General features: G+C 38.1%; 1 protein-coding gene across 4 annotated transcripts in view; it reads left to right on the top strand.

The window, feature by feature from the left end:
• LOC101903477 (uncharacterized) overlaps window positions 1–12910 on the top strand; it is a 461195-nt gene that overhangs the window by 435863 nt on the left and 12422 nt on the right. For all 4 annotated transcript variants that reach the window (XM_059883702.1, XM_024988550.2, XM_024988549.2 and 1 more), the window contains one exon: window positions 7772–7861. In XM_059883702.1, coding sequence (XP_059739685.1) covers window positions 7772–7861 — 90 coding nt within the window. The remainder of the gene's footprint in view (window positions 1–7771; window positions 7862–12910) is intronic.

The raw sequence follows: 12910 nt of genomic DNA, 5'->3' as shown, positions 1-12910 counted from the left end.
AAAACTGAGTCTTTGTTTCTCACTCAGATACTTCAAGGACAAAGCTGGTGGCAAAAGCTGAGCTCTGCTAAAGCAAGAGGATAAAATGCACACTCCTGAGATCAAGGAGGGCTTCTCTGTCCTCACATGTACAGGAAGGCTTCTGGGGGATCAAAAAAGGAGGGGACCCCATCCCTTAGTAATTGTGGACATGCACCCATAGGCCTCTGTGGTGGAATCCGTCTCACAAAACAATTGCACAAGCATCTTGGGAAGGGTCCATGGACCAGTCAGGCATGTAGAAAGAAACAAGATAATTGGCCAAAGGTAAACAAAGACCAGGAAGGACTGTCCTCTATCACTGATTTACACTACCTCCTTACTGCACTCCTCCTCACTCAGGATGCCTGTACTCCTCTCCTGCTGTGTCTCTGCCTGGTTTCTGACTTACAGCACTTCTCCTCGTTAGAGAGTGTGCCCATACCCTTTCTCTATGGATGTATATCTCTACCTTGCTTCTTAATTAGATAAACAAACTGTTTTCCTGTGTACTCTCCCATACAGCGTGCTTAGTCTCTACTAATAAACTTTGTACCTATTTTTAAAGTTTTTGCTTCCTTGAAACTTCTTGCTTTTAAACAGGGGCAAGAGCCCAGGCCACTTTGCTTCTAGCCTCTAGCCCCTGGTGGTCTAGTGATGAGGACTCCTGGTTTTCATCTGGGTTACCCAGGTTTAGTTCCTAGGCAGGGAACTCAGATCTCTCTTTAAGATTGCTGCTCACTTCTCTCCTTCCAAGATTGCTATTACAGTATAGCTTACTGTACTTGCTTAAAAACCAAAGAAACTGAGGCTTAAATAGATTACTTCACTAAATGTCATGTAGGTATTTAGTGGCTAAGCTACAGTATAGAAAATCCTAGTCTAATGTTATCTTGACCACAGCCATAGTTTAATAAAGTTTATAATCTAATTGAGATGAGAATATTATTACACATGAAAGTAATAGATTACTTTTTCAGATTTCTCTAAGATTGTGATGCATTTTAAATATTTGTTTAAATTACAGTCCAAATAATTGGACTGTAATTATCTAATTTATGGATCCTTAATATAAAACATGCATTGGTTAATACACAGGTAGATAAAATCAAAATTTTTCTAGCTGCTTTCACTCATCTTCTGGTGTTGCATATTGAAAATATAAACTGATAAGCTAAATGTGATAAAAAGAAATCCCAGAAATAAAAATGAAGGTCATAGGTAAAGAAAAAGGTCTCTGTGTGCTATTCATCTCATGTTCACTCCCAAATGAGAAAAGTCAGCTTGTGTGCATGCTATGTCTCTTCAGTTGTGTCTGACTCTTTGCGACTCTAAGGACTTCTATGGGATTCTCTGGGTAAGAATACTAGAGTGTGTTGCTGTGCCCTCCTCCAGGGGATCTTCCAAACCCAGGGATCAAACCCACAACTCCTACACTAGCAGTCGAATTCTTTGACCACTGAGCCACCAGGGAAGCCCTTGGTAAATCTTCCAGACCCAGAATTAAGTTTATTTGCTCCTGAGACTGTGGACCCTAAACTATAATGATTTATTTTCTTAATCAAAGAACAGCTGGTTGCAAAACTTTAGTTTATCTTTTTTTAAAAATGCATTACCTGAGAACAGTCCAAAACTCACTGATAATATTAACTCACTTTCTTAACTTCTTTGCTAATAAGTCATAGTGATGTTTAGAATTTATGTTGCACTTTAAATTTTTACACCAAGTATTATCATTTTAGAATCATTGAACTGCAGTCTTCATTATGTCTGACATGAATGCATAGTCCTTGATCCTCCTCCATAGCCTATTGTTAGGCATTAAAAAAAAAAACTGTAGTAAAATATACATAACATAAAAGTTACTGTATCTACAATTTTTAAGTGTACAATTCAGTAGCAAGTGCCTTCACAATTTTCTGCAACCAATCTCCAAAACTTTTAATTGTGTTGTTGTTTTCAGTCTCTAAGTCGTTTCTGACTCTTTGTGATGCCATGAACTGTAGCATGCCAGGCTCCTCTGTCCTCCACTCTCTTCCAGAGTTTGCTCAAACTCATGTCCACTGAGTCAGTGATGCTGTCTAACCATCTTATCCTCTGCTGCCCCCTTCTCCTTTTGCCTTCAATCTTTCCCAACATCAGGGTCTTTCCCAATGTGTCAGATGTTCACATCAGGTGGCCAAAGTATAGGAGCTTCAGGAACAGTCCTTCCAATGAGCATTCAGGACTGATTTCCTTTAGGATTGACAGATTTGATCTCCTTACCATCCAAGGGACTCTCTAGCACCACAATTTAAAAGCATCACTTCTTCCATATTCAGCCTTCTTTATGATTCAACTCTCACATCTGTACATGACTGCTAGAAAAACCATAGCTTCACTATATGGACCTTTGTGAGTAAAGTGATGTCTCTGCTTTTTAATATGCTGTCTGACTGTGCTCAGTTGTGTCCTACTCTTTGCGGCCACGTGGACTGTAGCCCACCAGGCTTCTCTGTCCATGGAATTTTCCAGCCAGAATACTGGAGTGAGTTGCCATTTCCTACTCCAGCATATCTTCCCCACCCAGGAATCGAACCCATGTATCTTGTGTCTCCTGCATTGGCAGGTGGATTCCTTACCACCAGTGCCACCTGGGAAGTCTAATATGCTGTTAGGCTTGTCATAGTTTCAGTTCAGTTCAGTTCAGTCGCTCAGTCATGTCCGATTCTTTGCGACACCATGAATCGCAGCACGCCAGGCCTCCCTGTCCATCACCAACTCCCGGAGTTCACTCAGACTCACATCCATTGAATCAGTGATGCCATCCAGCCATCTCATACTCCGTCGTCCCTCTCTCCTCCTGCCCCCATCCCTCCCAGCATCAGAGTCTTTTCCAATGAGTCAACTCTTCGCATGAGGTGGCCAAAGTACTGGAGTTTGAGCTTCAGCATCATTCCTACCAAAGATACCCCAGGGCTGATCTCTTTCAGAATGGACTGGTTGGATCTCCTTGCAGTCCAAGGGACTCTCAAGAATCTTCTCCAACACCACAGTTCAAAAGCATCAATTCTTCAGTGCTCAGCCTTCTTCACAGTCCAACTCTAACATCCATATATGACCACTGGGGAAAAAAAAAAAAAAAACATAGCCTTGATTAGACGGACCTTGGTTGTTTATGCTTTTGAATATGCTATCTAGGTTGGTCATAATTTTCCTCCCAAGGAGTAAGCGTCTTTTAATTTCATGGCTACAGTCACCATCTGCTGTGATTTTGGAGCCCCAAAAAATAAAGTCTGACACAGTTTCCCCATCTATTTCCCATGAAGTGATGGTACTGGATGCCATGATCTTCATTTTCTGAATGTTGAGTTTTAAGCCAACTTTTTCACTCTCCACTTTCACTTTCATCAAGAGGCTTTTGAGTTCCTCTTCACTTTCTGCCATAAGGGTGTTGTCATCTGCATATCAGAGGTTAGATATTTCTCCCAGCAATCTTGATTGCAGCTTGTGTTTCTTCCAGTCCAGCGTTTCTCATGATGTACTCTGCATATAAGTTAAATAAGCAGGGTGACAATACACAGCCTTGACGTCCTCCTTTTCCTATTTGGAACCAGTCTGTTGTTTCATGTCCAGTTCTAACTGTTGCTTCCTGACATACATACAGATTTCTCAAGAGGCAGGTCAGGTGGTCTGGTATTCCCATCTCTTTCAGAATTTTCCACAGTTTATTGTGATCTACACAGTCAGAGGTTTTGGCATAGTCAATAAAGCAGAAATAGATGTTTTTCTGGAACTCTTGCTTTTTCAATGATCCAGCAGATGTTGGCAATTTGATCTCTGGTTCGTCTGCCTGGAAAATCCCACAGACAGAGGAGCCTCATAGCCTACAGCTCATGGGGTCGCAAAGAGTTGGACACGACTGAGCGACTTCACTTTTCACTTTCCTCTGCCTTTTCTAAAACTAGCTTAAACATCAGGAAGTTCATGATTCACATATTGCTGAAGTCTGGCTTGGAGAATTTTGAGCATTACTTTACTAGCATGTGAGATGAGTGAAATTGTGCGGTAGTTTGAGCTTTGGCATTGCCTTTCTTTGGGACTGGAATGAAAACTGACCTTTTCCAGTCCTGTGGCCACTGCTGTGTTTTCCAAATTTGCTGGCAGATTGAGTGCAGCACTTTCACAGCATCATCTTTCAGGATTTGAAATACCTCAATTGTAATTCCATCACCTCCACTAGCTTTTTTCTTAGTGATGATTCCTAAGCCCCTCTTGACTTCACATTCCAGGAATGTCTGGCTCTAGATGAGTGATCACAGCATCGTTATTATCTTGGTCGTCAAGATCTTTTTTGTACAGTTCTGTGTATTCTTGCTACCTCTTCTTAATATCTTCTTCTTCTGTTAGGTCCATACCGTGTCTGTCCTTTATCGAGCCCATCTTTCCATAAAATGTTCCCTTAGTATCTCTAATTTTCTTGAAGAGATCTATAGTCTTTCTCATTATGTTGTTTTTCTTTATTTCTTTGCATTGATCATTGAGGAAGGCTTTCTTATCTCTTCTTGCTATTCTTTGGAAGTCTGTATTCAGATGCTTATATCTTTCCTTTTCTCCTTTGCTTTTTGCTTCTCTTCTTTTCACAGCTATTTGTAAGGCCTTCCCAGACAGCCATTTTGCTTTTTTGCATTTCTTTTCCATGGGGATGGTATTGATCCCTGTCTTCTGTACAATGTCACGAACCTCATTCCATAGTTCATCAGGCATTCTATCTATCAGATCTAGGCCCTTAAATCTACTTCTCACTTCTACTGTAGAATCATAAGTGATTTGATTTAGGTCATACCTGAATGGTCTAGTGGTTTTCCCTACTTTCTTCAATTTAAGTCTGAATTTGGCAATAAGAAGTTCATGGTCTGAGCCTCAGTCAGCTCCTAGTCTTGTTTTTGTTGACTGTATAGAGCTTCTCCATCTTTGGCTGCAAAGAATATAATCAATCTGATTTCAGTGTTGACCATCTGGTGATGTCCATGTGTAGAGTCTTCTCTTGTGTTGTTGGAAGAGGGTGTTTGCTATGACCAGTGCATTTTCTTGGCAAAACTCTATTAGTCTTTGCCCTGCTTCATTCCGTATTCCAAGGCCAAATTTGCCTGTTACTCCAGGCGTTTCTTGACTTCCTACTTTTGCATTCCAGTCCCCTATAATGCAAAGGACATCTTTTTTGGGTGTTAGTTCTAAAAGGTGTTGTAGGTCTTCATAGAACTGTTCACTTTCAGCTTCTTCAGCATTACTGGTTGGGGCATAGACTTGGATTACTGTGATATTGAATGGTTTTTGTTGTAAATGAACAGAGATCATTCTGTCATTTTTGAGATTGCATCCAAATACTGCATTTCGGACTCTTTTGTTGACCATGATGGCTACTCCATTTCTTCTGAGGGATTCCTGCCCGCAGTAGTAGATATAATGGTCATCTGAATTAAATTCACCCATTCCAGTCCATTTTATTTCGCTGATTCCTAGATTGTCAACATTCACTTTTGCCATCTCTTGTTTGACCACTTCCAATTTGCCTTGATTCATGGACTTAACATTCTAGGTTCCTATGCAATATTGCTTTTTACAGCATCGGACCTTGCTTCTATCACTAGTCACCTCCACAGCTGGGTATTGTTTTTGCTTTGGCTCCATCCCTTCATTCTTTCTGGAGTTATTTCTCCACTTATCTCCAGTAGCATATTGGGCACCTACTGACCTGGGGAGTTCCTCTTTCAGTATCCTATCATTTTGCCTTTTCATACTGTTCATGGCATTCTCAAGGCAAGAATACTGAAGTGGTTTACCGTTCCCTTCTCCAGTGGACCACATTCTGTCAGATCTCTCCACCATGACCCACCCATCTTGGTTTGCCCCAAGGGCATGGCTTAGTTTCATTGAGTTAGACAAGGCTGTCTTCCTATTGTGATTAGATTGACTAGTTTTCTGTCATAGTTTGCTTCCAAGGAATAAGTGTCTTTTAATTTCATGGCTACAGTCACAATCCACAGTGATTTTGCAGCCCAGGAAAATAAAATCTGTCACCGCTTCCACTTTTCCACCTTCTATTTGCCATGAAGTAATGGGACTGGATGCCATGATCTTAGTTTTTTGAATGTTGAGTTTCAATCCTTTTTCACTCTCCTCTTTCACCCTCATCGAGAGGCTCTTTAGTTCCTCTTCACTTTCTGCCATTGGATTGGTATCACCTGCATATCTGACCATATCATAGCAATTGTTGCTATTTCTCCCAGCTCTCTTGATTCCTGCTTCTGATTCATCCAGTCTAGCATTTTGCATGATGTACTGTGCATATAAGTTAAATAAACAGGGTAACAATATACAGTCTTGTCATACTCCTTTCCTAATTTTGAACCAGTTTGTTGTTCCATGTTTGATTTAACTATTGCTTCTTAACCTGCATACAGGTTTCTCAGGAGCCATGTAAGGTGGTCTGGTACTCCTGTCTCTTTAAGAATTTAATTAATTTAAAAGTTACAAAACTAAAACTCTGTCCCCATCAAAAAATAAACTTCCCCTTTCCCCATTTCACCCAAGCCCTGCTAACTACCATCGTACTCATTGTCTCTGTAATTTTGACTAGTCTAAGTATCCCAGCAAAGACCCTGATGCTGGGAAAGATTGAGGGCAGGAGGAGAAGGGGATGACAGAGGATGAGATGGTTGGATGGCATCACCGACTCAATGGACATGGCTTTGGGTGGACTCCAGGAGTTGGTGATGGACAGGGAAGCCTGGCATGCTGCGTTTCATGGAGTTGCAAAGAGTCAGACACGACTGAGTGACTGAACTGAAGTATCTCATATAAATATTAATCTCAAATGCAGTAGTTGTCTTTTTGTGCATGGCTTCTTTCAGTTAGCATAATGTCCTTGGGGTTGATCCATATTGTTGCATGTGTCAGAATTTTCTCACTTTTTAAGGCTAAAGAATGTTGGATATACCACAATTTGCTTGTCTGTTACCTGTTGATGGACATTTGGGTAACTTCCACATTTTGGCTAAGTTGAATAATGCCAAACAAGGTTGTAAAAATATATCTTGGAGATTTTGTTTTCAATTCTTTTGAGTATATACTCAGAAGTAGAATTTTTGGTATGTAAAGTAATTAAATGGCAGCCCACTCCAGTATTCTTGCCTGTAGAATCCCATGGATGGAGGAGCCTGGTGGGCTACAGTCCATGGGGTCGCAAAGAGTCAGACACGACTGAGCGACTTCACTTTCACTTCCAAAGTAATTCTAATTTTAATTGTTTTAGGAACTGCCATACTCTTTTTTATAATCGCTGTACCATTTTACCTGCCCACCCACCCCATAAGGGTCTAATTTCTCCACATCCTCACTAACACTTGTCACTTTTTGTGTTTTGATAATATTCATCCCATGGGTGCTTATTAGCCAATTTTATAGCCAGTATTTCATTAATTAGGACAAGAACTCACTACAAATTCTTCTAGAGTTAACTGAGAATCTATTGAATATTTATATGGGGCAAAAATATCACCAGTATATACTAGAATATCATTAAGTTCATTTTCAATACTGTTTTAATAAACTCCAAGAAAACTGGATCACCGTTACAAATATATATTTGAAGAAAAATGGTATTACCAGAAATGTTTTTTCACTTCAGAATCATATAGTATAAAGTTTTACCCTCTATAATCTTACTTTTTAGGAATTGGAAAATAATTGAGTCTATTTAATATATTCATAGGTTTTTGGAGGCCTATTTTTCTATCACCTCCATATACCCAAAGAAGGGAAACTGAAGAACAACACTCTGTGCAACAAATTGATAACAAAGGTGAGTATATTCAATAGAAACTGCCAAAGGATTTTATACATTTTATTCAATATTTAGAAAATTTTAAGCCCGACTTCTTATATATTGGATCTCTAAGACAATATCCAAGTCCAATAATTCTCTAGGAGGATTCACTGAACTAAGCACATAATAATACTCAAAGCTATGATTTATTACAATGAAAGGATACAAAATAAAATTAATAAAAGGAAAAGGCATATGGTTTGAAGTCTAATGGAAGTATTAATACAAGGTTCTAAAGTCCACTCTCATTGGAGTCACACAAGACTCATCTAATTTATCCACCAAAAATTATGATGACATGTATGAAATGTTGTCTACCAGGAAAGCTCACTAGAGTTATCAGGACCCAGGGTTTTTTGTTGTTGTTGTTGTTGTTGTTTGCCCAGGGTATTTTTTAACAGCTTTATTGAGATATAATTTACCCATTAAGCTACACAAGTAATAGTTTTAAGTATAGATATAAACAACAATAACAACTGTTTTGGATAATTTTTATCACCATAGAAGTTAACACTGTACCTGTGGTTATCACCCAGTTACTCCTTCAACTGCCTACAGTTGAAGAGCTGTAGTCTTTTTTCCAAAGTGACTGTATAATTTTCTCTCTAGTCTTAAGAAACCACTAATCTACTTAAGTATCTATAGATTCCTCTATCCTGGACATTTCATATGAACAGAATCATGTAATACATAGACTTTTGTAACTATATTCATTTAATTTTTTTTTACCTTTTTTTTTTAAATTTTATTTTATTTTTAAACTTTACAATATTGTATTAGTTTTGCAAAATATCGAAATGAATCCGCCACAGGTATACCCGCATTCCCCATCCTGAACCCTTCTCCCTCCTCCCTCCCCTACCCTCCCTCTGGGTCGTCCCAGTGCACCAGCCCCAAGCATCGAGTACCGTGCATCGAACCTGGACTGGCGACTCGTTTCATACATGATATTATACATGTTTCAATGCTATTCTCCCAAATCTCCACACCCTCTCCCTCTCCCACAGAGTCCATAAGACTGTTCTATACATTGGTGTCTCTTTTGCAGTCTCGTACACAGGGTTATTGTTAACATCTTTCTAAATTCCATATATATGCATTAGTATACTGTATTGGTGTTTTTCTTTCTGGCTTACTTCACTCTGTATAATAGGTTCCAGTCTCATCCATCTCATTAGAACTGATTCAAATGTATTCTTTTTAATGGCTGAGTAATACTCCATTGTGTATATGTACCACAGCTTTCTTATCCATTCATCTGCTGATGGGCATCTAGGTTGCTTCCATGTCCTGGCTATTATAAACAGTGCTGCAATGAACATTGGGGTACACGTGTCTCATTTAATTTGTATAATGCTTTCAAGGTTAATCTATATTGTAGCATGTATCAGTACTTCATTCTTTTCATGACTGAGTAACATTCCATTGTATGGATATACTGCAATTTGTTTAGATATTTGTCAGTTGGTGGATGTATGAGTTAGCTACATATTTTGCTTATTATGAATAATGATGCTATGAACATTTGTATACATAGAGGTATATCTCCATTTCTCTTGGATATATACCTAGGAATGGAGTTGCTGTGTCATATGGTTATCTGATGTTTAATTGCTTGAAGAACTACAGACTGTTTCCCAAAGTGACTGCATAATTTTATATTCCCACCTGCAGTGTATGAGGATTCCTTTTTCTCCACATCCTCCTTGACACTTGTCATTATTTGACTTCTGTATAGCCATCCTGGTGGTTATGAAACAATATTAAATAAATAGTTTTGACATCTATTTCCTTGATGACTAATGATGTTGAGCATCTTTCTATGTACTTTTTGGTCATTGTATATCTTTCTTGGATAAATGTCTACTAGGATCCTATTTTTTTACATATATACATATATATATATATGTTATTAACAAATATATATATATTTGTTATTAAGTTATGAGTTTCTATATATCCTGAAAACATATTTTTATCATATGTATGATTTGCAAATATTTTATTCCATTCTGTGGATTGTCTTTTCATTTTATTCATTGTGTCCTTTGAAGCACAGATTTGAAAAATTTTGTTGACATCAAAATTACTTGTCTTTATTCTATTCATAATATATACGTAATGTATAAGAATCACTTGCCAAATCCAAGATTGTAAAGATTTACACATTTTTTTAAGAATACTATAATTTTAATTCTTAAATTTGGTAGTTTGATCCATTTTGAATTACTTTTTGTGTATGGTGTCATGTTAGGGAACAATTCTTTTGCATGTAGATGTCCAGTTGACCCAATATCCCTTGAAGAGACTATTATTTCCTCATAGAATGGTCTTGTCATCCTTGTCAAAAATCAGTTGGCCAGAGACCCATGGTTTTATTTCTTTGAAAGTGAAAGTCACTCAGTCAGGTCTGACTCTTTGAGACCCCATGGACTGTAGCTTACCAGGCTCCCCAGTCCATGGAATTCTCCCAGCAAGAATACTGGAATGGGTAGCCATTCTGTCCTCTAGGGGATCTTCCCAACCCAGGGACTGAACTTGGGTCTCCTGCTTTGAAGGTGGATTCTTTACGAACTGAGCTATCAGGGAAGACATGATATGAAGAAAAGATATTCTTTTCACCAAATGTTGTTGGGAAAATTAGATATCGAAGTGCAAGATAAAAATTGTTAATTTTAATTCATTTCTTGTATCATATACAAAATTAACTCAAATGGAGAATAGAACTAAATATAAATCCTAAAAACATATACTACTAGATGAAGAAAAATCTTTGTGACCTTGAGTTAGATGAAGATTTACTATTTACTACAAGAGAGCATTATCCCTATAAGAAACACTTGATAAAAATTGGACTTCAACAAAATTTAAAAGTTCAATTTTCCAGAAAATTGTAAAGGAATGAAAGGATGCTATACACTATGAAGAGGATTTTCAACGCATATATTTGGTAAAGCACTGTATCTAGAATATAAAAAGAATACTCAAAATGCAATAATAAGAAAAAACTAAATGTAAAATGGACAAATGGTTTAGGCAGACATGTTACCAAATTGGGCATCCCTGATGGCTCAGTGGCAAAGAATCCACCTGCCAATGCAAGAGATGTGGGTTTGCTCCCTGAGTTGGGAAGATCCCCTGGAGAAGGAAATGGTGACCCACTCCAGTATTCTTGCCTGGAGAATCCCATGGACAGAGGAATCTGGCGGGCTACAGTCTATAGGGTCACAAGAGTCAGACATAACTTAGTGACTAAAAAACAATAACAACAACGTGTCATTTAAGGCCAGTGTTTTCTTTTTGATTTTCTATCTGGATAATGAATAATCTGTCTGTCAATGTAATTGGGGTGTTAAAATTCCCCACAACTATTTTGTTAGTGTAAACTTCTCCTTTCATTTTTATTAATATTTGCTATATGTATTTAGGTGCTCCTGTGTTTCAATGCATATATATTTAATATTGTGGTACCTTCTTGTGGGATTGATCCCTTTATCATTATGTAATGTCCTTCTTTGATTCTTATTACATCTTTGTTTTAAATCTGTTTTGTATAAGATAAGCATTGCTAGCCCAGCTTTTTTTTTTTTTTTTTTTTTCATTTCTATTTACATGGAGGCGTTTTCCATCTCCTCACTTTCACTCTGTCTTTAGATCTGGAGTCTGTAGTAGGGAGTGTGTAGGTGGGCTTTGTTTTTTATTCATTCCAACCACACTATATCTTTTGAATGGAACATGCAGTTTATTTACCTTTATTTATTTGTAGGTGTGTACTTGTTGCCATATTCTTAATTGTTTGGGGGTTGTTTTGCAATCCTTTTTTTCTTCTTTTGCTCTCTGCCCTTGGAATTTGAGGACTATCTTTATTGTTATATTTGGATTCCTTTTTCTTTTTATGTGTGTGTATCTATTTTAGGGGTTTAGTTTGTGGTTACTGTAAGATTCATATCATATGTATATGATGCATCATATGCATTTCTCATGATGTAATCTGCATATAAATTAAATAAGCAGAGTGACAATATACAGCCTTAAGATATCCCTTTCCTGATTGGAACCAATTTGTTGTTCCATGTCCAGTTCTAACTGTTTCTTCTTGACTTGCATACAGATTTCATAGGAGGCAGGTCAGGTGGTCTGGTATTCCCGTCTCTTTAAGAATTTCCCACAGTTTCTTCTGATCCACACAGTCAAAGGCTTTAGCGTAGTCAGAAGTAGATGGTTTTCTGGAACTCTGTTGCTTTCTCTATGATCCAATGGATGTTGGAAATTTGATCTCTGGTTCCTCTGCCTTTTCTAAATCCAGCTTGAACATCTGGAAGTTCACCGTTCACATACTGCTGAAGCCTGGCTTGGAGAATTTTGAGCATTACTTTGCTAGCGTATGAGATGAGTGCAATTCTGTGGTAGTTTGAACATTCTTTTGCATTGCCCTACTTTGGGATTGGAATGAAAACTGACCTTTTCCAGTCCTGTGGCCACTGCTGAGTTTTCCAAATTTGTTGGCATATTGAGTGCAGCACTTTCACACCATCTTCTTTTAGGATTTGAAATAACTCAACTGGAGTTCCATCACCTCCACTAGCTTTGTTCATAGTGATGCTTCCTAAAGCCTACTTGATTTGGCATTCCAGCACATCTGGTTCTAGGTGAGTTATCACACCATCGTGATTATATGGGTCATGAGGAGCTTTTTTGTATAGTTCTTCCCTGTATTCTTGCCACCTCTTCTTAATATATACTGCTTCTGTTAGGTCCGTATCATTTCTGTCCTTTATTGAGCCCATCTTTGCATGAAATATTCCCTTGAGATCTCTTAATTTTCTTGAAGAAGTCCCTAGTCTTTCCAATTCTATTGTTTTCCTCTATTTCTTTGCATTGATCACTGAGGAAGGCTTTCTTATCTCTCCTTACTATTCTTTGGAACTCTGCATCCTGATGGGTATATCTTTCCTTTTCTCCTTTGCCTTTTGCTTCTCTTCTTTTCACAGTTGTTTGTAAGGCCTCCTCAGACAATCATTTTGC

The sequence above is a fragment of the Bos taurus genome, chromosome X (genome assembly GCF_002263795.3).
Source record: "Bos taurus isolate L1 Dominette 01449 registration number 42190680 breed Hereford chromosome X, ARS-UCD2.0, whole genome shotgun sequence".
Lineage (NCBI taxonomy): Eukaryota > Metazoa > Chordata > Mammalia > Artiodactyla > Bovidae > Bos > Bos taurus.
The sequence above is the reverse complement of the archived record's forward strand: the minus strand, read 5'-3'. Positions and strand labels throughout refer to the sequence as shown.